Genomic DNA, 27,794 nt, shown 5'->3' with positions numbered 1-27,794 from the left:
CAAATAATGATTTAAATAGTCAATAACAAATTATGTCAATGCTTTTGAGCCCAAAAATAATACCAGGCAGCCTTCATGCGGCAAACAAGTCTGCTTGTGATTGGTAAGTGATATTTTTTCTTTCAAAACTAGCTAGAACCCTGGCAAAATAATTGAATCTGCTAGCTACTCACTCAGCTGTGCATAGAGGGGGTTACACGCAGAATAGGGTGGGCGCTGAGCTTTTACATATATTTGGGGGACTTTAGGCTGGGGGATGGCCGGGGTTAGCCATATTATTACTCATATTCTTAACTTTTGAGTTTTCAAGTTTTCATTTTTCTACTTTCCATAACAAACATGATAGCCTTCTAACCCAAATGTTTATTTTGAAAATGACAGAAGGACTCTTTACTCCTATAATGATAGACTTTTCAGGTAGGAAGTGGAACTGGGGCTGCCCAAAAATATTTAGGAAGGCCAAAATCTCAGGCTACAGTCATCTTTTTAATAAGCTCAAAATTTCCTGTCAGAAGTTAACTATTTTATTATACTCATCCTTTTGATTATTGTTTAATATATGATATTGATTTCGAAAAATTTAGGGGTTGGCAAGGTTATGTTGCGTATGGTTGTCAGAATTATGTCGTGGTCGTAGACCCCAAGACCTCACAGGTAGTTTTATAAATGCTTCAAAAGTTTAATTTAAAGAAAAAGCAATAAAGTTTTATTCTAAAATTGAGCAAAAGCTTTTCGATTAAAAACCATCCTCCATAGAGTGCAGTGTGCACCCCCAGAAAGGTTTTGGTGTTTTGATAAAAGTTAATGTTATTTTTTTCTTATTTCCAATTTAATTATAATTTTTTCTAAATTTTATATTCTATAGATAATTCTTTTACTATACTAAACTTTTCTCCTTTTTAACATTATACTGTAAGAATTTTGTTTTGTTCCTCGAATTAGTATAATTTTTCCGTGGGGATAGCATTTTTAGCTGGGATCTGGGAGTCTGGATTGAGGGTGGGAATGTTAGGGTTACATGGGACCTGGAACCCCCTTGCACACTTCTTTTCTTTAAATTAACTTTTGGAATGGCAAAATATCAAACTTCAAAAATTTCTTCTTTATTTTAGAAACAAAATACCAAAAACCGTAAAATAACTACATTTGTTTTTGTTTCTCTTATGCTTTGATTATGTTCCTTTATGTTTCCTTTATGTATTACTTTAGGTTCTTCAAACTCTTCAGAATCATGCAGCCCCAATCTGTGGGGTAAGTTAAACAATTCACTTTATTGAATGACTCCTAGTGTTTTTAAAGAAAGTTAACACCTTCTGAAGTATTTCTTTTACGTGCATTTTTAAATTATCAAGTTAACTTGTGATAATAAACTTTTTTTAAACCATAACGTCAGCCTGGGTTTAGGCCCCAGTCAAAAATTAGGTCCCCCTGAGTTTTAAGTCCCCCCAAAGATTTATGAATTTTTCGTTAGCCCCAGGACTTTTGACCCTACTAGACACTTTCAAAAATTTAAAAAAAGGTTTTCCAATGTAAATTGCGTTCTGAAAATTTTTCAGATTCATGAGCTTCAATTTGGATAATAGAAGCCAACTATTTAGCTGAATTATTTTAGCCCCCACGTTAAGTGATGAGATTTTAGCTCCCCCCAAAAAAGTGGTGTACTTCCAGCCCCCTCCTTTTTTGGGAAAAATTTAGGGTGTAACTCCCCCCAACTAGCAGGGGGGGCTGACGCTATGTAAACTATGCATTTAACCTATGATTAAAATTTTAAGATAATTTTTCAATTAGATTCATGAAATATCCCTTCCAATATTGTAGATCAAATGGCACCAAGAGAAATTCTATCACGACTTGCATTCACCTTACGATTTGAAGTTGGCTGCTGCAAACACAGCAGGATACATCTTGATATGGGATATCAGAGCCGGTGCTCTACTCAATGATTTCGTGGAAGCAAACAAACTGCCTGTCTGTATGGAATGGCTAACAGGTCATTGAGCTCATAACTATTTTTTATACGCACTTTTGCAAGGATTTGGATAATTTTATACTTTTAATGTTGCCAACTCTGGCTTTTCCGATGAATTTTGAGAATTTTACTTGATTTCCCAATCCTTGATTTGTGGGACAAAATGGAGTTTTTACAAGCTCTTATTTGATTTGATTGGTCGTTAACCAGTAATAAAACATTTTTGTTACTTTTTCTAAAGAATGCGTCATTTTTATTACTTCAAATGACCAATTATTAAAGTATTTTTTATAAAAACTATCTCATCTGTGATTTACAGGTCACGATGTGTCTCATGATTTGTTATTGGTTTTGTACAACCCTAACGTCATGATTCTATGGAATTCAGACACAGGAGTCAAACTATGGAAGAAAACGTTCACTGACACTGTCGTCCAAATGGTTATCGACCCTTTCAAAAACACAAACATGACAGGTATGGCAAAGTTTAAATCAATTTTTAAATTAGGTTCTTTGAGATTTATTTTTAAACGAGTTAATGATAATATTAGAGCTTCTTTTTTGTTAGAATTTCCATTGGTATTATTCTCGGAGGGCTGCTACAAATATGGGGAAATTTCAGCTTTTTTGAAACGTGATGTTGCGTTGCTGTTTTGTTTAAAAATTCCACTTGTTGTATGATTGTCGGAGAAATGTGGGGAGATTTTAGCAGCCGATTTTTGAAGATAAATGTTCAGTCATCAATATGGTTTTAATACCTCATTATAATGGAAGCCCCTAACTTATCAGACAGACTGTAGGTATCAAAAAATATTTGATTATAATAATCTGATTTTAAAACCTTTTTTATTTTTTAGTAATGAGTACCGATTGGATTATGTTAGTGACCGACCTATCTTTGAGTCAAGCACCTTCAGAAAAAGGTCGAAAGTTTTACATGTCCAACAATGCAGCATCACCGTCTGGCTCCTTAACCTCCACCTCTACATCCAACTTAAACCGAAATCTAGGGAATCAAACCAAGTCTACCATCCAAAGGATTAAGTCTGTTTACGGAGACCTACGAGGTGGCAAGTAAGTCCTTTATTTCGAAATGAAGAATGGTCTTTCAAATGATCCGTCAACCCCTGCGTTCAAAAGCTTCAAAAGAAGAGGGTTGGATTAAATATGGTTCAACAAATATCTGCATTGAAGTACTCGCAGATCTAGACACCATTGGCCTATAGTGAGTTTAGTATAATTAAAGGGGAACATGAATAAATTCAGAATAAGTTGAAATTTAAGGATCGTGCCTTGTTGAGATAATAATCATTTTAATTTGGACAGGTAAAGTAAAACATTGGGGTCAATGAGTCAGCTCCTTTGATATGAAAATTAGTTTTGCTCCCCCTTACAAAAAGCGAGGTAGGTTAAGTCCGTGGCATTTTCTAACATAAGTTTACTTTTGACAGTATTTTTGGAACAGGAAACGCTCATTCAGAAAAGCTTCAGTCTTGTTATGCAAATAAAGTTTTTATAAGAAATTAAATGAGCGAAACTCCTGTTTAAATCATCGCATTCAAACGAAAATGAGTCACATTTCTGTGGAAGCGTAATATATTTAGTTTTGACGAAAATGCTGTGTAAAAATGTATTCTATGATAAAATTCTTTTGTACCGCTTAACGAGAGTAAGTGCATCTTGGTCAATGGCGATGAAAATTCGTTTTATTTTTAATGGATATTCAAATCAGTTAAAACAGCCTATCTAGTTGACCAGTAGAGAGATGGCTTGACCGAGAGTGAAAACTATTTCGACACCTCCCTTATTAAGGAAAGATCTTTTCGAAAACTACATTTTTAGCTTAAAAACTGCCATTGTGGGGAGAAAAATGGAAAGGACATTCTTAGCAAATCTGAGGAACAATTTGACGGTGCCCCCAAAAGAAGTCGCTTAGGGACCCAAGCCCCCTGTCACTACTTGCTATTGTATTAAACTCTTCTCTTTCTCATTCTAAATCGATTTCTTTGCAGAACAGAAGAAGAAATAGAGGCAACATGCGACTGCTTACAAATCGCTTACCTGAAAGCAAGTCGCAATCATGTCTTGATCCTTTTCCCGCGCGAAATCCTCATCCTAGACATGGAGATCGGCCAATCACTCGGCAGCTTCTCTATCGAGAGCACTTCACCATCCTTCCAAGCTGTTTATCCGTGCCAACAACGTGATATCTTGTTCTTGCTTCACGAGAATGGTTCAATCTCCATGCGTGCGGTCCGCTCGCCCCCTGCGGTCCCATATATGGAGGATGACGACCCTGAGCGCGTGTTGAGCCAACGAATCAGTCTTGACATCATTTACGATATTAAATGTCACTCAGACGTGTTCAGACTTAGTCGTGCGTCTCGACTAATGGGATTCTGTGTCGATCCAGTTTACGAATGTCAAAATGTCATCATCTTAGGTGATGGGCGTTGTCTATTTTGGGCGTTGTCACCACCCGCCGGCGCATCGAGTTTTCACAAAGAGAACCTGAAATGGAAATCACTTCCTGATTTCGTAGAAATTGATCGCTTCAAAAATGAATATGAGCAGATCAGCTTGAACGAGGTTATTCCTTGTTTATTGAGTTTTGGTGACGATCAAATGAAAAAGAAATATTCCAAACCTCGTTTCGTGCTTGAAGGGATGTCGGAGAGCATCGCCCTAAATCCTGTCTGTTGTAGAATGTGTCCACCAATGACCACCAGGAATTTCAGTACCTACAGGCCTCTCTTAGCTGTCGGTAAGATGTCTTGTTCTTATAGCAATCCTTGAGATCTTTTGGGTGTTAAAAAAGCCTTCTGGTGTTTTTATTATGATAAACAGGAAGGACTGGATCAAGCTTATTGGGAAAGTCTAGGAAAGTCAACATTTCCCTTTTTCCCTTACTCTCTGATACCTTGCAATGGTTGATTGATAACCAAAGGCAGACACACCAATCAGACCTGACTTATACTTTCATTTCATTATATGTTCAACCAATTACAATTGACGCTCTATAATTCGACGTTCTACTTTTCGATACGCCGTCACCATAAACAAGACAATCTTAAACTAAGCTCTAAAATTTGATACGCTCCCTTATTCAATAAAAAAAACTAATTCCCCTTGGAAATCGAATTAGAGAGCGTAAACTGTATTTACTTACACTTCCAAACATACAAAATACTTTTTCGTCATTTCAGGATGTAACAATGGTATTTTGCAAATCTTCAACTTATCGAAAGGAAACTTGGTGAAACATCTTATGATGACCACTCACAGTATCAAAGGCTTAGAATGGATTTCCTTGAGTTCGATTCTAGTCTGGTTCCAAGGTAGCTCCACCAACAACAAAAGTGAAATCGTTCATGTTGATATCAATACAGGGTTGGCCAAAGTCTTACCAAGCAGTCGTGGATTAAAAGAATCAACTGTCGCCTCCCTCAAAGTCTCCCAAGTCAAGTGAGTAATATTATATGATAGTCGATGAACTAATATTATTAACTTCCCAAATTTTAACGTGGTACTTTTTATGAAGAGATGATAGTTTTGATCATAATCTAATCTAAATATTTTCTCTCATTTCATTTTTCAGAAATTACTTTCTGGTGCTTTTCAAGAATAAATCGGCAGAGCTTTGGGATGCAACAAACCTTTGCCAGCTAAGAGAATTCCCTGGAAATTTCCCAACTATAACTGCCTTTGTAAGTCATTAAATTTTCTCATCCCTTCAACTTTTGGGTTTTGTCAAGAAATCAAATTTTAATCTGAAACTCGTATCCTTTAGAGGCTTGAAGCCTGAACAAAATATATACGACAAGTTCGATTTATTATTTGAATTTACCTTCGTTATCTTGGCAACTGTTAAATTTTGCCGTTACTTGATTGATTCAAAACATTATGATTATAATAAACCTCTGGATTAGACAGCCAACTTTTCGTCCTCTCGATTCTAATTTTGAATTAAAGTATAGGCAGAAAGATGGCTGTCCTCTTTTGACGTCAATGCAATAGCTTCTTTCAATGTTACTCATGCAAAGATTTCTACAACAAACTTTTTGTCCACGTTTCTATCACGCAGGGCTGGTCACCGGCAAGCTACAGTTCAAAGTTTGGTAAAAAGAAAAACAAGTCTAACGCACCAAGAGATGCAGCGTCTGCACCAGACCTTTCAGAAACAGTTTCTTCCAAAGTCCTTGACAGCTCTGTCAACAAAGAAGCAGCCAAGAAACAGGTATTATCTATTTCTAGTGTTACTCGTTTTAGTTTCTCGAATACGACACATATTTCTTCGTGATAAATGGTGAAAATCGAATTCGCTCGACTAAATTACAGCGGGTTCAAATTTTCGCGGTTTTGCTGTTTTGCCAAAAACTGCGAAAATTAGTTCCAATAAGGTAGTCGTTAAATTAATGTACTCTTTCAACAATAATAAGGGAGGATTCCGCCCAAGTTCTTGGAAATCGAAAAGAGGGTACTTGAAATGGGTAAATTAAGGATCGGGGAAAAACAAAACAATCGCCAATCAATTCAAACGCCAAAAGAATAAAAGCCCTATCAAAGGATACGAGGAAAGAAATATTTTAATCTCGATTCGGGTGGTTAATGAATATTTTTATGACGAGCTTCTTCTTGAAATTTATGACGTATATTTCCTCTAAAGAGTGAAAATTAGTGTGAAAGACCCTAAATTGACTTTTAGATGGAGGTTTTGTCCTATTGAACGGGTCGAATGAGGGAGGGGTTAAAAGCTACCGATAAAGAGCTTATACAATTTTTGAAATATACAAAAGTTGAGACTATTAAAGTAAAATCTGTGGTTCTTTTTTTGAAAACGAAGGTATTTGAAAACATACAATTAAAGTTTTGAAAGAGTGCCGTACCTAAAACCTTGAAAATTCAAAGAGCTACGTGACGGTTATTTGAGGAAATACGGTACACAAACCGCATTAGCTGTTCGAACTTTATACAGTGGTGTCTCTTCACCTCGAACCTCTATAATTCAAATGTCTCCTTAAACTGAAGCAAGTTTTCTCCTCCCTTCAGTTAACAGTGCGTTATAAATCTTATTCAATAACTCGAAATTTCCTTAACTCAAACAAATTAGCGTTCTCGTGTGTGTACGAGTGGCCACTCCCCAGAATTATAATTTCCAGCATACACGCGTTTTTTTTATAAGAACATTTAAAAATTTTGAAGCCTTTGGATGTTCTGAACTTTTTTAGTTTTAACCTAAAAATGTTCTTAACATGCTCTTATTTTCACCGTTTTTTGAATATTTTTGTCCACTTTCCTAAGAAATCGGGTGTTTTAGAGTCCGCGAAGCCTTAAAACGTTCTTGACTTGTTCTTAGTATTTTGGCCATCGAAGCCTTACGTTCTTATATAGTTTGTTCTTATAAAAAAACGTGTAACTTCCTGTAATATTCGAATCTCTTTTGGCCTTATGGGTTCAACTAGCCTTTGGACTTCAATCCCGGTATCTTCCATACTTTGACTCGTGTTGGACTATAAAAAATATTTTTTAATGGGAATAGTTGATAGTCTATAGACTTTCGTATATTTGTCAAGTTATCCTTGATACCAGAAACTAAACCAAATAAAATATTATCATTTTTAACGTTTCTAATAACGAATCAGCAATACTTGAGCAAGACATGAATACAGTGTGTTCCAATATTGTCTTGTTCTTTATAATCTACCAGATCTTCAGTGTACCAAATTCTAAGCTCTTCCTTTTTTTTGACTTCTATTGACGATTTTGCTGGTAAAATCAACTCTCTGTCATTCATATGATTGACACCTTGAATTTGAAATTTACCATTATCGTGAATGCCAGGTGGAGCAATAATTTGGTTATTGGTGTTTGTAATTCCTGTTAATACTGTTGAAGGCTCCATAACCTTACAAGCCCATGTGCTATTCCCATTTACATTGCTGCAAGACACATAGCCAGATACATGTATGAGTTTGAAATACTTGATGCGTCCACTTTGGGGAACATTGAATGAAGCGAAGGAACTTCCTTTTGTTCCGTAACATATGGGTTCGATCGTAACTTTCTGCAGCGGACCTTTAAAAGATTTTGAAAAATTTTATTTTTGTCTTCTAGCTTGTTTTTAAACATGTTGATTGCAATAGAGCTTATCGGAATTTTTGATTTTTCTAAAAATGCGATGCGTTGTGGGATTGTTGTGAGTGTATTATAATAAAATTCCCTCGAGGAATTCCGAAGAGATTTCTATTGTAAGGCACTAGAAACAACCCCACAATGCATCGCTTTTTTAGAAAAATCTAAAACTCCAATAAGGTCTATAGAAAAGAATGCGGTTTTTGGCTTTCGAACTGATGCTTTCTTCACCGGACCTCTAACTATTTTGGAAAATCTTTTGATAGTTTTTTGGCTTGTTTCAACAAATTTAATACACAAACTGATCTTTATAAATTTGCGTTGAGTGCTAATGAACAAAAGGGATTAAATTCATTGTGCTCAGTACAAAGATTCACTAAAGTATGTGTCAAAATATATAATTCTTCGCGAAGTTGATTTTTCATTTTTATTTATTTTTATTAAGTAATATTCAACTATTTAATATTTCTTCAACAAGCACAATATACCGCTACGAATTCTATCAAAAGCTACAGCCTTTTTTGTCTCTGCTGCAGATTATATTGAAACAGACTTTTTACATTATAGTTTTAACTTACTCGTAAAGAAATTGGCATCGTGAAGACTTTGCTGTTTTCTTTGAGGTACACACTCCGTATCAGTACAATAACATGTTTGGTTTTTGATCAAGGAATTCATGCATTTTTCCATCCCACAATGCAATAGACATTCAGTAGTCGATTTCACTTCAATGCCTGGTTCTTCAATGCTACATTCTCCTTCGTCTACTTGAAAACTTTCATAGTTTGTACATTCTAATACAAAGATTGTTTGGGTTACAAAAATTATCGAAAAGATCCAATCCAATCTCATGATTGCTGCTTAGATAAACATAAGTTATTTCTGAAACTTTAATTTCTACTTTAAGTTTTATAGAATAAATTTTTGATTAATAATATTTTTTCCCTTTCCTTTTACAATTACTTTATACATACTCTACAGGAAAAGTTTCTTCATCTCATGATATCAAGCAGCCCATTAATTTGAAGGGAGACTTCAATAATTTATCATTATAAATTTATTAGTTTATTTTAAGCCAGGACCAATATACTAATAATCAGTTATTTGGTAACTGTCTGCGTTATCCTGTAAAAATATTAAATTAAAGTTTTTTTTAATAATTACACGTTCTTTTTTTATACAAGAACAAACTACATAAGAACATAAGGCTTCGATGGCCAAAAAAATTAAGAACAATTTAAGAACATTTTAAGGCCTCGCAGACTTTAAAACACCTAATTTCTTTGGAAAACGAACAAAAATACTCAGAAAGTAGAGAAAATAAGAACATGTTCAGAACATTTTTAGCCTTAAAACTCATTAAAAATAAAGGACATCCGAAGCCTCCAAAAATTTTGGATGTTCTTATAAAAAACGTGTAATTTAGAACGAAAACCTTTAATAAACCTTTTGAATAGAATGCTACCAGTAAAAAATCCCTTGAAAATCGCACTAATGGGATATCCCTATTTTGCCTATGCCTGAAAACGAGCATGAAATTTTCACAAACTATAATTCTTAGTAGGATCTTGCTAGAGGAAAAGAAATTGACCAAAAATGATATGTTCCGCCACTGGGATTTTAGGGGATTATTTCATGAGGCAGAAGTATCTTATATAGAACTACATAATACATTACTTTTACATATACATTACATTATTTTTTACTTACATTATTTTTTCCCTACAAACAGCCTCTATTATAATAATTTTAACACGACCACACTATTTAAACTTCAGCTCCATATTATTTTGTCGAGATTTTCGCATGCTTATACGATATTTTCTTAATTTAATTTCATATTTTTTGGCAGGCAAAGAAATCATAGCCTATGAAACACTCTTCGCTAAAAATTTGATTACATCATCATTTGTAAAGTTTAAAGTAAGCACTGATGACCTATATATACCCTAGAACAAGTTTCTCAATCCCGGCCAAGCAAAATCTTTGATCGGAGTTTTTTTTTTAAAGTGGTACCCTAATGGTGGCACTACTCAATAGCGGTGTAAATGCATCGAGAGCGCCATATCTACTTTCCCTCGAAAACCTTCGATGATGTAGCGCAGTTAGAGACTTCTTTACGGGAACCAATTCAAAAAAAACTTCGTTCAAAGATGGTGGATATAGCTTGCTCCAGGGATATATAAAGGTCAGTGAAAGTAAGCTATCTGAACAAAAATCGCTAATAACAAAATTTATATAAATAGGTATCTGATGATTATTTTTATTATAATTCATATTTATACAGGTTACATACTAGAATTATATACATACAGAATAAAGCAAATGTGTAATCCTTGCACTAAATTTGAGACCCTAAACAAATGAAATTACTTCAACGGAGAAAAAAAGAAAAATATTTTTATTCCTTTTATTAATTCTCAAAATTAATAATCACTAAAATGTATGATTTCGTCCATGATTGCAAGTGCAAAAATTAAAAGTTAGATAGAATTTGATGGAGCATAGAATTCGAAATCGAAAAGAAAATTAACCAAACAAAGAAATTTGTCTTTCCTCTATTTAGTGTTGTTCTCTAATAATCACCGTTAAGAGCTCGACATTAACAAAGTTACTCTACCCGTTTGAGCTAAAGTATCAAAATAGAGCTTATTCTAATTTGAGTATGGAAAATACCAAAAAGAAAAAAACTAAGACAGTAAAATTTGGAATTAGGTAATTGAAGCTAAGAATGTCATTTCTATAGCCTGTATATTGCCATTTACTCCCAAGCAATGCTAAGAAGTTTCACAAAAATCCGAAATTCTTGATTGAGGTATATATTGCGTGCTAGATTTAGGCTTTTCATCTTAAATCTAAGAATACTGTAAGAATATTTCAGGATGATTTCGACCAAAAAGTTAAGAATATTCATGATGAAATGGGTTTACAATATTTTTATAAAAAAAGGCGTGTATAGTAAAACGAAGTGAAAAAACGCAGCTACGGACAATTTTAACTTTTTAACTTTTCAATAACGCTTCAGTAAACGATCCATGCCTGTCAATCTTGGTTCTAATTTTTCTAGCAGTACTTGGCGAAAATATGAACACATTGTGTTCCCCCATTATCGTCACCATAATATTCAAACAAATCTTCCGTGTACCACACCCTTATTTCCTGGCCTTGTTCGAACGCGTCGTAAGCATTCGAGAACAAGGTCAACGTGTCATCAGTCATATGATTAGCACCTTGAACTTGAAAAATACCGTGATTGTGAGTTCCGCGTGGAGCAACGACATGGTTATATACGTCTGTCATCGCCGTGTATACAGATTCTGCTGATCTTCCCGGGCAACCCCATCTGCTGTAACCCAATTGGACTGCGCAGGTGACTCCACCCGAGACGTGTACCATTTTGAAATATTTGATACGTCCAGTTTCACGAATTTGGAGTCTGGCAAATGATTTCTCTTTCGCACCGTAGCATATTGGTTCCATAGTGAGTTTTTGAAGACCTTAAAAAAAGTGTAACATGTCAAGTAAACTCGAGCCAACAAAACCGTTTTCGTGGCTGCGTTTCTACTAGCTTCGGTGTAAGTTTTATTAAGAAAGGACTGCTCAATTTAATACCTTTTGATAGGGACGGATGCACATTTCAGGATGGTTTTCTTTTAGAAAAACTTTCATTCAGTCTTGAGGAAACGTTTTAAATTCCCAGGCTTTAGGTTTTTCCGAGAGGTTTCCATGTTCTTCTGGAATTTTTCAAAGGGTAAAAGACTGATTTTAATTAGTCCACCCTACTTTGGATGAATAAAGTTTAGCTTTTATAAAGGGTCTTTTACAAGTGCGTTTGTACGAATTTTCAATTTTTTCTAGAGCTCTCTGTATCTTCTTTTGACCTAAAACGTTCGAAACCCAACTGTTTTTGCTACTGCGTAGAAAAAAAGCCGTGACGTCTCGTATAGAGTATAATTCAACTTACTCGTAAAGAAATTGGCCTCGTGAAGACTTTGCTGTTTCCTTTGAGGTACACACTCCGTATCAGTACAATAACATGTTTGGTTTTTGATCAAGGAATTCATGCATTTTTCCATCCCACAATGCAATAGACATTCAGTAGTCGATTTCACTTCAATGCCTGGTTCTCCCATGCTACATTCTCCTTCGTCTACTTGAAAACTTTCAAAGTTTATACTTTCTAATGCACAGATTTGTTGGAAGATTAATAGCAAGAATAATTTCATGAAGTTGTTACTGCACATTTTTTTCTCGTTTTACTTTCCTGCTTTTATGCGTCAAATCGATTTTCAGACACTTTTTTCGTGAAACCGTATAAATACAAAATGTCTGGAATCATGTTTGACAGGACTGGACTAATTATTTTTGCTTGTTAAATATTTAAATATTCTACACATTTTCTTTATAAGAACATCCAAAATTTTTGAAGCCTTCGGATGTTCTTAACTTTTTGAGTTTTAAATTTATAAATGTTAACATGTACTTATTTTGACCATTTTGTTAATATTTTTGACCATTTTCCTAAGAAATAGGATGTGTACGAATCTACAAAGCCTTGGAATGTTCTTAACTTGTTCTTAACATCTTGGCCAGCGAAGCCTTATGTTCTTATATGGTTTGTTCTTATAAAAAATGTGTATATGAAAAGTGTCACTTTGAATCCGTTGAATGTTGAACAACAATTCTCTAATAAAGATTGTTTTTATTTTTTGGCTATGACAGATTTCGTTAATATATTTTCAAAATCAATTATTGATTGGATTTGGCTCTCTCAAGCTGTAATTTTAGAAAGAATTATTCATGGGCTTAGCGAGATACCCTGCCAAATTTATGGATGAGAGTGGTTTTTACGACACTGTAATTATTGTCTTTGTTTTATCAAAAGATGATGAATATGTCATAAACGTCTGCACTCGTTTATAAATTTTGCAGGGTATCTCGCTTTGCCTATGGGTAGAAATCAAAGATACTGAATCGAACAAAAAAAACAAGCAACTGTTTCAACCGAATAGGAAAAAGAAAGTAAAAGCTGAAAAACGATTGTAGAAGTCAGTTTTGTTCGCGCGAAAAATTTTTATGACGTAATCTTTTCTTCAGGCAAAAAAAAAGGTTAAGAAAAAAACGGACACCCATTTCGTGCCTTTCACCCTTTAAAAAGGCTTCTATTTTTCGAAAATCGTCAAAGTGGAACTCACTAAGAAACAAGGTGAAAAATCCTAGTTTTTAGTGAGGTACTCGCTAATTGTTTGGGAGCAATAAAATGAAAATATATAAGATCGTGTCGGAGGACCACACATGTCTCAGATGAACGAGCACTGCCTTTAAGTGTATGCTACACTATGTTTGACAAAAAATATAACTTGCCCCAGTCCGAGTTGACCGTAGTGTCCTCCTGGGTCAGCCCCTTCCCCCACCCAGGAAAATATTATTGCTAGGTTTTAAAACCCCCCTTGAAAGAGTAACAAATTTGATCTCCTCCTTTTTTTACACTCTAATTTTGTAAACTGTCACCGCCGCATGCTCGTCTGAAAGTAGGTAGTGTTTCTCAGAACTATGAACAGGCGACTACATGGTAAAGGGGCTCTTAGAACAAAGGAGTATTTGTGAATTCAGAGACAAATATCGCTCGCATTTTGTAATCCTCCAGCATTTTGTAGTCCCTACACTGTAAAAAAAGATTTCTCCCTCTTGTACAAAAATTTACCAAAAAAAAATTAACACTTCGCCCGCCTCCCAGCAAGAATAGGGGAGGAAATTACTCTAGGCGTACAAGTTTTTGCGAGTAGAAACTTCCGCGATTTTCGCGAATTTTGGTGAAAGCAAATGCATTCGAAAATTCTTAACAAGGTGATTCGCGAAAGTTTATGCTCGCGAAAAATTCTTAAAACGAAAATTTATAAAGCTTCGAAATCAAATAGAAATTATTAATTGTAACATTTTTATGTCTTAAAAGTGTCATTGATACCATATAATAAAAATACCAGTTTTAATCGAATTCAAGAAGTATTTGTCACTTTCAAGCCAATTTTTGGATGTAAATTTTCATTTTTATTACCGAAATCGTGAAAGTTTCTGCTCGCAAAAGTTTGTACGCTTAAAGTATGTCGAACTTACTTTCCTTAAGATAAATAGAACGATTTTTTTATCAACCAGGATTTTTTAATGGAGTGATAGCGCTTTTAATTTTAATTTTGGGAAGGAAAGAGATACCAATCGACTACCAATCGACTACCATGTTTTCTTTGGATAAGCGAAGTAACCGGAGATTTTAGAGGCAAGACTTTTCATAGTGGAAAGATTTCTTCTGGCTATGTTACAGTGGCTTTCAAGGATGATTTCAAAGTCGTTTAAAAGGGAAAATAAAGTTAGTCTAAGGCCTATTTTAGACAGTCAACTTATGATAAGTAGCCGGGTGATTTGATCTATGCAGTGGGTGCTAAGATTAGGTGTTAAAAAGGGTTTAGACCCCCTCATTCACTCACGCCTTTAGCAGAATAATATACTAGCTTTGCTTACTAAAGTAACTTTCATGACAAGTTTTTATCCCTTTTCCGGATTAGCATTGTTTTGTGGACACTTAAATACAGTGCGAGCCTTAGTTATCGTTATTCGGATTGTCCACCCAATCTTGAGTGTTCCAGACTCGATACTCGTCACCAACTTTGACACAAACGGATCATCAGGTGTGAAAGTCAAACGATCCGAATTCTCGCCATCAAATTTTCGCCATCAAATTTAGAGATCTTGAAACGAGCATGTTCGTCTAGCGTTTTAAATGTGACAAATAAAAAACCCTAGGAAAGTTTGTTTAGTGCTTAGAAATGTTTTGTAAAACCTGTTAATGGAAAAAACTTAAAGTTTATGCAGCCCTTGTATTAAAATCTACGTTTGTTAAATTTATCTGGTGAATAAAAGCAAAGAGATAAGAATTACACACTTCTCCCGATTAATCAACATTTTGAAAGAAATTATTATTTCAAATGAAATTTACACATGCAGTATACATTGGCTCATCTTCTTTTCTTTCTATTTCATGTTTAGGCAAAGATGAAGGAGCATTTGGTGTTTACCGACACTGACGGTACTGTCTACCATTACGTTGTCGAAGGAACGTCTCTCAAAGATGGGTCCAAAGTCCCCCCTGAGGTAATGCATTGCTACTACACGCTTTCTTTTATAAGAATACACTTTTTAAGAATGTCCATGATCAAAATGGCCAAAAAATTAAGAATATCACCATCATGGAATTTTGCTACTCAAGCTAAAATGCCATTTTAGAGTATTTTTTATTATAATAATTAATTATAAATTGTCAATTACCCTCAAGGGCTCACTCCTTTCACAAAAATGCCATTTTATGCCTAAGACGTATGTACTAAATCTTAAATCTAGTATGAATTAGGATCCTAACCTAAGAATGCCGTAAGAATTTTTTTGGATGATTCTCCCAAAAAAATTTAAAATATCCATGATGAAATGGATTTACACCATTCTTACAAAAAAAGCGTGTATCACTGCGTTTTGTTATAATGTTCGTTTGGAGTCTGCTAAATGGTCTGAATGGACTTTTAATACCATTTTGTATTCTTTCTCAACAGGCTGGTATGGGAACAGTTTCATACATCACTTGGAAACAAGATGTCCTCGTCTTGGGTGATATTGATGGCAATGTCAATTTTTGGGATTTGAAAGGGAAAGTATCGCGGTATGTTTCTTTTATTTATTCTATGTTACTTTAGACTAATGTTATTCAATGGTTCTTACCCATAAAAATAATTACTAGCCTGCCCGGGCATTTTCCGAGAAAAAACTTTTGCTCTAAATTTATTGTCAGTGACCGTGCAATCGATGGTCGAAAAAATGTCAATTGAACATCACAAGCTCAGGAAATCCGGGCAAAAAGGTTGAATCTCATTTTATTTTGATCACGTGAGTCATATCGTTGAGAAATTCACAATCATTTAGCTGCGTGACGTCACATTACCATTCCACTATATTACATTCCAATATTGACTACTCTCTGACACGGACTTTGATCATGTGATCGCAACATCTGCTTAATGCTACTTTGTGTTTTAGAGTGTTTCCAACGAACCGGGGACCAATCAAACGTTTGAAGTTCGCTCCCGGTAAAGGGAATATGAGAATTCTTATGCTATTCAATGACGGTGTTGAGATTTGGGATAGCGTGGAAATCCGAAGTCTTGCTAACATCAAGACATCAAAGGACGGTATCGCTATTCTCGATGCTGATTGGCTATCTAGCTCCTTACCAGTTCTTTTGTTATCTGACGGGTCTGCTCGAGTTATGGACCCAGTACTGACGTCAGCTAATTCCAATGTTCAAGAAAAAGACTTAGATCAGGCATTGTTTAATCCCCGCCTTCTTGAACCCGCCCATTCACTCAAAATGAAGGGCGTTTTACAACATCAAAAATGGAGAGAGCAGTACAAAGCTAAAGAATTTTCAGATTCAAGAGAAGAAAGAGCAGTGCAAGATTCGTTAGATAATATGCCAGAAGATATTTGTGATCGACTTGAAAATTGTCCTCTTGGAACTGCGGAGAGATGCAGTAAAGTTGCCAGGATTTATGGCGATGAGTCAGATGTTTTGTTTTGGAATGTTGCATTGCATTATTTGGAGAAAGAAAAATTGAAACAAAAACAACAGGTTTGACAAATCATCACTTGATTTTTATCACTTCATTGATAATTTCTTGATGTTCTTGGTCTTTCAGGAATGTATACTGCGTGTGTAAATTTCATTTGAAATAATAATTTCTTTCATAATGTTGATTAATCGGGAGAAGTGTGTATTTTTTATCTCTTTGCTTTTATTCACCAGATCAATTTAACAAACATAGATTTTATACAAGGGCTGCATAAACTTTGAGTGCTTTCCATTAACAGGTTTTACAAATACGAGTGAAGGTAGAGAGTCTATCACCATGTTTCCCTAACACCCATCTTCTATCAGAGATGGAATGATTAGAAAATGATTCTGTAAATGTTTTTCTCGACTCTGTAGGATGCTGCGTCTGTTCCTGTCAAGAAAAAGTCCTTTGATTTAGCAGACTTTGAACTGGACATAGACCTCGACGTGAGTGATGACGAGAACGGTGAACAGAGCCAACAAAAGGAATCACTTGAGGATGAAGGGACCATGTGCACTGAGTTAGATTCAAGTTATGATATACTTTGTGATAATGAGTTTTATAGGGTAAGAAATCGATTCACACCATGAACATATAAACGACTGGACGTCTATGTTTTATTGTCTCTTTGAAGCGACCTTCGTTGCCGCCTGTATTTCAAAATTGGTATGAAAAATCCGACAATATTCCGTCATAATTTTATTTCTTTGAATTATTTAGGTAAAAGGATTGATAGAGCTTGAACATTACTCCTAATGCACAAAAAAATTATTTTAAAATTTTTCACAAGTTTGCAATATATTCTATGACATTTTCAACTCTAAAATGCAGAATTTCAACTGCGTGTATACTTTTGAATCCCTTTTGTCACTCCAATAATTTTTTTATGACTTAAAAAAAATAGCTTGCCAAAGTTGAGAGCCTGTTTCATAAGAATATCGAAATTAGAATGTGACACTCTCTAAAATTATTAGACACTTTTAAGTCAAAATTTAGAAATATTAGTCGGAGTTTTTACAAGCTGACGATGATTTTGCCTCTGTTATCTTTGTTATGATATAGATAAACGACTTGAGAAGAGTAGAACAACAGAGACTTTTGTCGAAGTTTGGACGTTGTTAGCAAGGTATTCCCAAGTGGTATATCATCAAAATCTATTGTTTCATTTTATGCTTTTAACGAAGCGGCAACGAAGCTAGCAGCCTTTTCTACAAAAAGACAAAGGAGATGGATGTCCAGTCGTTTATATGTTCATGTTCACACCTACCTTTGACTCTGACAGTCTGATAGTATTTTCTCTGTTTTCTTTTATTAGAGAAGATTCTCCAATACACACATCCTCTTCACCCGCATGAAAGGAAAGACCAATGCTCCTCTCGAAATGCATGCAATTATTGCTAACCTCGTTTCAAGTTTTTTTTCAAATAGACTTCAACGACGTCAGACATAATTAATGTTTACAAGCGTTTGCGCTTTTTTATCAAAATTGAAAACGTTCGTTTGGGAAGGCATATTGCACACTGGGCCCAGATGGCAAAAGTTTGGAAATAGGGAGAGAGAGAGCAACAAAAAACTATTTCTTACAATTTTTGTATTATAAAGGCTTTCATAGAGCTCTAGGGTCACATTACAAGAGATAGAAAATAGTAGACTTCAACTTTTGACTTTCTTTTGAGATTTATCATGAAAATTGAGATTTTTAGCTTGGAAAATGCAGGCAAAATTTGAACTTTTAAACCGCTAAGTGTCACATCAAAACTCCAGCATTTTTAGAAAGGTTAGTGTCTGTAGTTTTCAAAACATATATGGTTTGATATGTGACACTTAGCGGTTTTCGAGATATTTGGACATTTGTGGTTACCTTAAGCATTTTCGTGATGAGAATTTCGATTGAAAATTTGAGTTTTTTCTCGCTCTTGGACATTTATACATACTTTTAAGCAATTTCTCTTTAGAATATAATGTCTCTAAGGTAATCACACAAAATGAACTGATTTAGAAGCTGAATTTAGTTCAGAATCTTCAAAAATATGCATTTTTTACTTTTTTTGATTTTTCATCAAAATCTGGTTTTCAGTCAACTTTGGAGCCACATAACTTGAGTTACAAATCAGATACAGACCTGAAACTTTGGCATCTGATCAGAAATTTATTCAAGATTCCATAAATTATATTAATAAAGCAAAATTTTAACTTTCGTTTTTTCCCTATTTCCACCTCTGGGCCCACTGTGTATTGCATGTTTAAATATCATTTTTGAAAACGAGGCCTGAAGTGCTGTTGATTTACCTCGAGAAGTGTACTTTTGATCCCTTTGTTTTTATTCACCACATCAATCTAACAAAAGAAACCTGAAGAAACAAAATAATTATATTATCATTCATTGTGCCAATGATTTCCTTTTTAGAGGATCCAATTATTTCGAGTGGCTTTGCGAGATAGTCACCGATCATCATACGACCATACACGATCATGTGCTGAAAATCTCATATTACTTGGACAGGTAAAGGCTTGACCCCCGGCTTGACCATAACTTTTTTTGTTTTTATAAGAACACCCAAATTTTTTGAAGCCTTCGGTTCTTAACTTTTTGTGTAAAAACGTTCAATAAACATTCTTATTTTCACCATGTTTTTAGCATTTTTGCACGGTTTTCTAAGAAATTTGGTGTTTTGGAGTCCTAAAATCCTAAAAAATAGTTTTTATAGTATGTGGCCCCCAAAACGTCGATGAAATTTAAAATTTCTGTCAAATCTAGAGGAAAAGACGTTTTACAAAAATTTTTACTGCATGAAAAACTGGAACATCTCTACTTTATTTCCCAGAAGTTTTTTTTCAAAATTTTTAATTTCAACAATATTTTTCAATCGCTTAAAGATAGGTAGCTTTTTTCTAATGGCCACCAAAACGGAGGTTTGCATTTTTAGGGATTTCTCGAGATATCTTTAGGATATGAATACAAAATTTTGACCATAGTTTTGAAATGTGATTTAGAGGGTTTTGGGCATAAATTTGTATGAAATTTTTTTTACAGTATACCCCGGTTGTCAAAACGCAGACGTAGGTGTAGTTAAAATCAAATTATTAAGCCCAGTGGTGATAGGAGAGAAACTATGAACATATTTGTGTTTTCCCTTAAATTTACGACCCGATGGATGTAAAAGTTATGTTTTTTATTAAATATTTCAAGATTTTCGATGATGCAAAGTCCAAACTGAAAATTTAGAAATTTTTAAAATGACAATTTTGATTTAACAACGTCTTAATCAAGTTTCTGAAAACCAATCTCTTTTGAAAATAGTTTCATTCATGTATGGAATAAGCTGTGAAAATTTTAGAAAAAAAGCTTAACTGAAACTGAAAATATTAAGCTTTAAAGGTATTTTTCTCCTATATTTTGCAAAAAAAATACACAATTTGCCGTTTTTGCTGATTCAGCGAAAATATTTATATGTAATATTAATTTTTTGTTATAAACTATTATTTCAAGCTGATAGGAATGGAATTCCAAGATTTTTTGCTGCTTCTCATATTTAGAATTTTCGGTTTTATCAATGCTGCTTCTAGGGCTCCAAAATACTGGTTGACCTTTAAGATGCTATATCTTTTACCCATTCCCTAAAGTCACCGATGCATTTTCTGAAAGGCATTAGGTGTAGAAAGTTTCCTATACCCCATTTTCATATTTTCACTATCCAAGGAGCTAGAGTGAGTTATATGCAATTTTTATCTAATTTTGGTGTTGAAATATGTCCTTCAGACGCAAATATGTTATGTTGAAGCTGTCTCAAACCAGCAAAAACATGCTCAATTTTAAGTATCACCATCTTTCTTTCAAAATGAAAAAAAATCGTTTAATTCTGATAAATCTACAGGTCAAAATCCTCATTTTAATGACGACCTACGTTTTGGGGGCCATATACTGTAACATTTTTGCCATCGAATCTTTATTTTCTTATATAGCTGCCAAAAAATGCATGAAGAAAAAGATACGGTGAAGATTTCTCTGTCTTAGTACAAAATGTCGGAGGCTTTTTATCATATATGTCTTCATGAATCTTCAATCAAAAATTCAATCTTTCATTTTCAACTGTTTTTTAACATAGATGGACCGTGCAGTACAAATCTTACTGGAAGGAGAACCATCAGATTCAAGCTACTACCCTGACGCTCTCAGGTAACAGATGTCATCGGTTAAGATTACGTCATTTACATGTTTAAAAGAACCAATGAAATTTAGTTCGGGTTTTCTCCAACGATATTTCACGAAAATGAAAGTCATCCTATCTTCTTTTTCACTTTTAGGAGAAAACTCAGGATTTTGGGGGTGGTACAGTAGGATTACGTAATATTGTCCTGTCTTACGCTTTTGGGGAAGTTTCGTCAAAAAGTTGTTTTATAAAAGCGTACAGTGAGAGATATTGTCCAACGGTATCATTCATTCGGGAATTATTACTGTAGCCTTGTTTCATTTTTAGGGCTTGCCTGATAGCTACAGTAAAAACGACTTCAAATTCTCAAAGCACTATCAAGTTGGTGGCCACCAATCTCATTGCTTGTGGAAAACTAAAAGGTATTTATTCTTGATGTCTGTTGTCTTGTTGTTCTAGTGTCAATTCATAGAACATGGGGGAAACACAATATGGAAGGCGAAAAACGGAACGGTGTTCATACTTTCAATCGTGAATCTTGTGCTTAAACGATAATGAAGTTACGTCTGAATGAAATGTTAAAATGAAACGTCTTATAGGTCTTACGAAAACTTCGTATTTTTTACAAAGAAATATTAAAGTATTTTTTAAAGTATCTTATTGCTCCTAACTAGGTAGGGTTAAACCTCTATATGGACGGCCACCATGGCCTGCACCCCCAGCTTATTTATATAACTTTTATGTATTGTAAATTTCTAATCTTGTGTTATGCAGGCAAATAAGTTATCTTTCAATTGAATTTGAATAGCTTATTGAACAAATTTAAAAAATTGAAAAATGAAGTAAATACGATTTTCTTTGGTATTTTAGAGGGTGTTGAATTGTTATGTTTGGTGGACAAGGGCACTGATGCATGCCGGTATTTACAGACTTACGGTGCATGGGATCTCTCCACCTGGATTGCAAAGGTAATATTCGTGATATTTATGACGTAATGTTTTATATACGCACAGTGGGCCCAGAGGTGGAAATAGGGAAAAAACGAAAGTTAAAATTTTGCTTTATTAATATAATTTATGGAATCTTGAATAAATTTCTGATCAGATGCCAAAGTTTCAGGTCTGTATCTGATTTGTAACTCAAGTTATGTGGCTCCAAAGTTGACTGAAAACCAGATTTTGATGAAAAATCAAAAAAGTAAAAAAATGCATATTTTTGAAGATTCTGAACTAAATTCAGCTTCTAAATCAGTTCATTTTGTGTGATTACCTTAGAGACATTATATTCTAAAGAGAAATTGCTTAAAAGTATGTATAAATGTCCAAGAGCGAGAAAAAACTCAAATTTTCAATCGAAATTCTCATCACGAAAATGCTTAAGGTAACCACAAATGTCCAAATATCTCGAAAACCGCTAAGTGTCACATATCAAACCATATATGTTTTGAAAACTACAGACACTAACCTTTCTAAAAATGCTGGAGTTTTGATGTGACACTTAGCGGTTTAAAAGTTCAAATTTTGCCTGCATTTTCCAAGCTAAAAATCTCAATTTTCATGATAAATCTCAAAAGAAAGTCAAAAGTTGAAGTCTACTATTTTCTATCTCTTGTAATGTGACCCTAGAGCTCTATGAAAGCCTTTATAATACAAAAATTGTAAGAAATAGTTTTTTGTTGCTCTCTCTCTCCCTATTTCCAAACTTTTGCCATCTGGGCCCAGTGTGATACGAAAGCACAAAAAAAGACCGGGTGTTTGTCACTGATTTTGGGTGCTTCCGTGTAAAACTTGACGTCATGATATCATGAATCAATCCCTTTTGAGACGATCGCGTTTCTAGTAATGACTTCCTAGTTGCCCATGATTTTGGAGGTTTTCATGTCTATAAACGGGATGCCGTTATGTTATGGAGGCCCTTATGTTACGGGGGCGCAATTATTTTGGTTGGTTGTCTATCAATCATTTCGACCGTTGAATGACCTTTTATTTGAGAAGACTTTTATTCTATCGAGCAACTTGGGAAACACTTAACTTATCTAGCTTTTGTGGTTTGGATGTTACTAATTTTTGCGAAGCGAATTTATGAGCGAAGCAGTTTTGCTACATAGTGTGTGCACGTACCTTTAACTTCTATCCCAAGCGAAATTTGCTATATATAGCAAATCTATATATAAATCACATCTTCAAACCAATGATTTTGTCAAAATGACCTTGAAGGGTTTGGCTTAAAGCCACGAAAATTTTCTCGGTTTAGTAGCTAGGACTGCGAAAAATGCTGTTTTAAAATGGTGTACCCTAGCAGTGAACAGCAAAAAAATTACAGACTTAGAATGTGAAGTTGATCAAATTGCCGCGCGGGCACGCATGTAAACAGTGGTTCTTCGGTTTTAAATGTTTATTTTGCGGTTAAATGGAAACATGAGTTTGAAAGGTGACAGAAAGGATCTTGATCATTCGTTAACTTTTAAAAGTAACTATCAAGGATCAAATAAGGTCAATAAATCGATGCTTAATACCCTGACGATCAATTCTTAGCAATCAATCCATAAGAATTAAAGCTATAAAATCACTTACTTGGACTTTCACAAAATTTCAGATCAAACTCAAAAGTTAACTGGGTCGCTTCAGCAAATTTCAGCTCTGGAAACTGAGCTTCTCTCAATAAAAACTGTGAAAGAGATAAGCTAGGAAAAGTGAATTGAGTATTGTTTTTTATTAAACTCGACAGAGAAGCTGTACGTAGCCTCATAGCTATTACCCCGATTTTTTCAGAAATTTTGCTAGGTCATTTCAGCCATTTCTAGCTATGTCTCTCGGCTTCATATTATCTCTAAATGAAAGGCGGCCAGAAATATAACCAGTCACTCAAGGTCATTACACGTGAATTTTTAGAGAAGTTGAGCTCGGTAATAATATGATCCCGATTTGCTAGGACGAAAGAGGTCAAAAAGGGTGTTGCTAAGTCACTCAAGCGGGGCGATACGGGTCGGGCGGTATTAGATAGGTTTTCGGATTATCAAAATAAAAGCCTCTAAATAGCGAAAGGTTCCCTCGCAAAACATTAGGAAGGTAAAACTGCCGCACGCATAAAATTGATAAAGTTGATACAAGACATGGCATCTGAAGGGGACTGTGTATCACAAAAAGGAATAAGAAAGCCTGTTTCACAATTTTTCATGTTTTTCAATTTCTCGGAACTATGTCACTTGACCTACTTGGCCTACCCTAAATACGCCTCTGAGTGCTATCAGTAAGCATCAAAAAGCTGATAATACGCAGGGAACGAGGTTGGGAAAGAAAGAGCGTTGCGCGGGATGGTGGGTGTTGTGCCGGCGTGGTTTGTGTGGTGTGTTTGGGGTATTGTACAGTAAGGCTTAAGTAAGACCGCCTGTCTCTTTTGGGGTTTTATCAGAGTGGCTCTTATTTTGCTAGCAACTTGCGAATTGAGGTGGAGTCTGGATCGCTTTGCAACCCTTATACATTACGGCTAGTTTAAACTTTGTTACGGTTTTCAGGTTCGTTTGAACGAGCGTGATTGCACAGACGTGATGTCAAGATATTGTGAACACCTCACTTCTTCTATGAATAGAAAGGTTTGTCTGTTTATTGTTACTATGGTGACTTCATTTGTCATGACACAATAAGATTCTAATTGCTGAAACGATTCAAGGCTGAGGTAAACGATTCTAACATTCCATCCAACATACCATTTTCTCTCTGTTGGACAGAATGTTGGAATCGTTTACTTGAATGCAAAAATCGGAAAGGTGTTGGATAGGAGTGTTATCGCCATCACCAACATATATTACTTTTTGGACCTACCTGGAGGTCCTATAAATTAACCTTTGTCCGTTCGTCCGTCCTTCTGTTACCAGTATTTCTCGAGATTGGCTCGTCAGTTTTTTCTGATTTTTGGAACAAAACTGCAAAATAGTAATGCCCAAAATGTGATGGAAGCCGATTTTCGCAAACAAAATTAAAATGTATAAAATATGCCGGAAATGGCATTTTGTTTTTTTTTGGCTGAGTCCGGTTTTTGAGAAATATTTTTTCCGGCCGAAAATGCCGGAAATATGCCTTAAATCGCCGTTCTTGCAGATTTTCATTGAACTTTTTCCTAATATTTCTTCTTTTTTTTTACATAAAAACATTATTGATAACAATATGCCCACCATCAAGCATGATTCAATTGTCAATAAAACTTATTTTTGAAGCAAGAACTTTCTAAAAATCACCGGAACAGCTGAGAATCGCCGGAAAAATGGTTTCTCTTTAATTTTTCGAGCTGTACTCTGTATTTATCATGAAATTTTGGACACTGATGCAGAATGGCGATTTCTAAAATGTGACAGAGTCAATAAACAGTTTCAATAAACATACTTTTCCGGCAGAAAATGCCGGAGATATGCCGGAAATCGACGTTTTTGCAGATTTTCATTGGGCTTTTTCCTTATATTTCTTTGCTTTTTTCACACAAAAACATTATAGATAACAATAACCATCATCAAGCTCGATTCAATTGTCAATACTGATTTTTGCCACTGGAACTTTTTATTTCGTTTTCCCCTACTCCCCTTCCCTCTCCCCCATCAACAATCAATGATGAAATTTAATGCGTTATGCATTTTTGCTAAACGCTATATTTTCCGACTGATTGTTTTCATTCTTCTCCTTATTGCTATATAACTTTCATCATCAGGTAGTTCCATTCAGCATATATCTTGTTATAACTTCTTTTTGTCTTTTTGCTCCTTTCTATCCATATAAGACATGGACAAATTGACAGAGATTAAAAACTGAAAGTGGTCGGTACTTGGGCCCTTGTCAACTAAAGCGGTCTTTCTTACCAAAAACATGAATACTTTTATTTTCAGATGGAAGCAATTCTGATTCTTTTATCATTTGGTCAATTCGTCAAAGTAATGGAACTATTGTTCAAACTGGGACAGGTGGATCGCGCAACCCTTCTTTTGGAATCGTGCATCGAATTCGGTTTGTTATCTATGAATGATGACGCCAATCGTATCTTTTTCCTATTAAAACTTTGGGGGTAAAACGCGAACATGTGACAAAGCTTGTCCGTGTATACGTTTTTTATGAGAACAAACTATATAAGAGCATAAGGCTTAGTTGGTCAAAATATTAAGAATAAGTTGATAACATTTTAAGGCTTCGCGGACTCTAAGACACGCAATTTCTTAAGTTGGACAAAAGCACTCAGAAAAGGGTGAAGATAAGAACATTTTAACACAATTTTTGGATATTTCTATTAAAAACACGTGTACTCAGTCTTGTTCGCGTACGTAGTCTAGTTCGTGTGGGAGAAAGAGAGTCGGACAGGCTAAAATGGCAGACAGGCTAACAAATTGATCTCAAGGGTATGTTTTTTCATTTTTTAATCATACAGGCCTTAAAAGGTTTTTTTTGCTATGATGCTTCAAGTTCAATCAAATCCTGTGTCAAATGCGCATTCACCCTTTAACTCTCCCAAAGCCTTGCATCTAACAGGTTTCTTCATAAAAAACCCTGGGTTTTGTTTGATACCTTAACTCACCCCAGACCTTTTGGAATCAACCTCTTAAAATAACTATCTTTTCGTGTTAAGCAGCGAGACAGCTTTTTGTATAAACATACGAAATCAGGTATTTTTTTCGTTGTTACTCCTAAAAAATGTCGAGAAAATAGACTTTGGAGTAGCTTTATTAACTAAAACAAGCTCCTACTGACTAACTGATCAATCCCTTCTTTGTAAGTTAAGCCATTTCAGTATGTATTTATACTGATAACTAGAAGACAAGATTTGATTTTTTATAAGAACAAAAATTCATAACAAACCCTTATAATTTGGGTATAAATGCAATTTGATTAAGTCATCATTGATTGATTAGTTCTCCAATATGCTCTCCCAAGTGTAGTAGCTTTCAAGACATTAGAAAAAATAAGCATTTCATGGTCATATTCTTATAGACTAATCTGAGTGACATTTAAGAACAACAACAATAATTATGTCCTTGCATATGCAACAGCTGTTGTTCGGATAATTACCTCTAATTACAAAGTTTTTTGAAAGCTAATTAAGTCAACTTATTTGATTATGCAGTTTTTCTCTTGGGCTGGCAAAAAGTTGATTGATCTGCTACCAGTTTGTTTAACAAGCAATATGTCACATTTCCATGTTTCCATTTTATTTTCAAGTTTTACAATAACTTGCGACATCTTTACTGTTTATTTTGACAAGTTGTCGGAGCTATGAAATACTTCCACTGTCTATCTAACAGTATATCTAAGTGAGTAACATATCCCAATAGGTTGTTTTTATTAAATCAGTACCTCCATATTGTCCGAAAACCCTGAACGATCCGACATTTTTCTTAACCTTTGAAATACTATCACAGGTAACTTATTCGAAAACGTTCTGCTTGACTACGCCAGACTACAAATCAAACTAAAGAACGAAACAGCTGTAGAGTATTATTGCCAACTCGCTGGTGGTCGTGGTAAAAAACTATGGGAAGACCATAATTCAAGCAAAACTTCAGCTAGTAGCTCTTAAATCTTTTTTCATTTTCCACGGATAAATGATCTCTTAACTGTCGAGCTGTTGACTGTGAAATCTTTTAAAAAACCTTTAATTTTGCTCTTGTTTTTTAAATCAAGATCTAAAAATTCCAAATTACTTTTTCGCCGATTTAACTGAAGCAGCGGCCACTCTCTACCATTTAGCCCTAAAGCTATAACTATAAATAGAAACTTTATGTAACTTATTTTGCAATTTCTTTTAATAATTCTTTTTTTTTAGCTCAGTTAATGATAATATTTTTTACGCACTTCCAATAATTAATAATTTTCCAACCAACAATTAAATCTCTTTTGAAGGTAAAAGAAAAGA

General features: G+C 34.7%; 1 protein-coding gene across 1 annotated transcript; it reads left to right on the top strand.

Annotated features, from left to right (window-relative positions):
- LOC136823556 (WD repeat-containing protein 11-like) lies at positions 1-27,726 on the top strand. The gene is made up of 21 exons (XM_067079747.1): positions 1-103; positions 585-654; positions 1,210-1,251; positions 1,819-1,990; positions 2,289-2,444; positions 2,827-3,043; positions 3,982-4,733; positions 5,176-5,434; positions 5,568-5,676; positions 6,054-6,206; positions 15,143-15,247; positions 15,700-15,806; positions 16,181-16,772; positions 17,130-17,321; positions 19,163-19,258; positions 20,862-20,932; positions 21,234-21,328; positions 21,777-21,874; positions 24,421-24,498; positions 25,780-25,927; positions 27,301-27,726. The coding sequence occupies exons 1-21, from the start codon at positions 33-35 to the stop codon at positions 27,456-27,458; spliced, it is 3,741 nt and encodes a 1,246-aa protein (XP_066935848.1). The 5' UTR covers positions 1-32; the 3' UTR covers positions 27,459-27,726.
- The last annotated feature ends 68 nt before the right edge of the window (positions 27,727-27,794 follow it).

Source organism: Clytia hemisphaerica, unplaced genomic scaffold (genome assembly GCF_902728285.1).
Source record: "Clytia hemisphaerica strain Z4C2 unplaced genomic scaffold, Clytia hemisphaerica genome assembly, whole genome shotgun sequence".
In the NCBI taxonomy this organism is placed as follows: domain Eukaryota; kingdom Metazoa; phylum Cnidaria; class Hydrozoa; order Leptothecata; family Clytiidae; genus Clytia; species Clytia hemisphaerica.
This window is presented reverse-complemented; position numbering and strand designations above follow the sequence as displayed.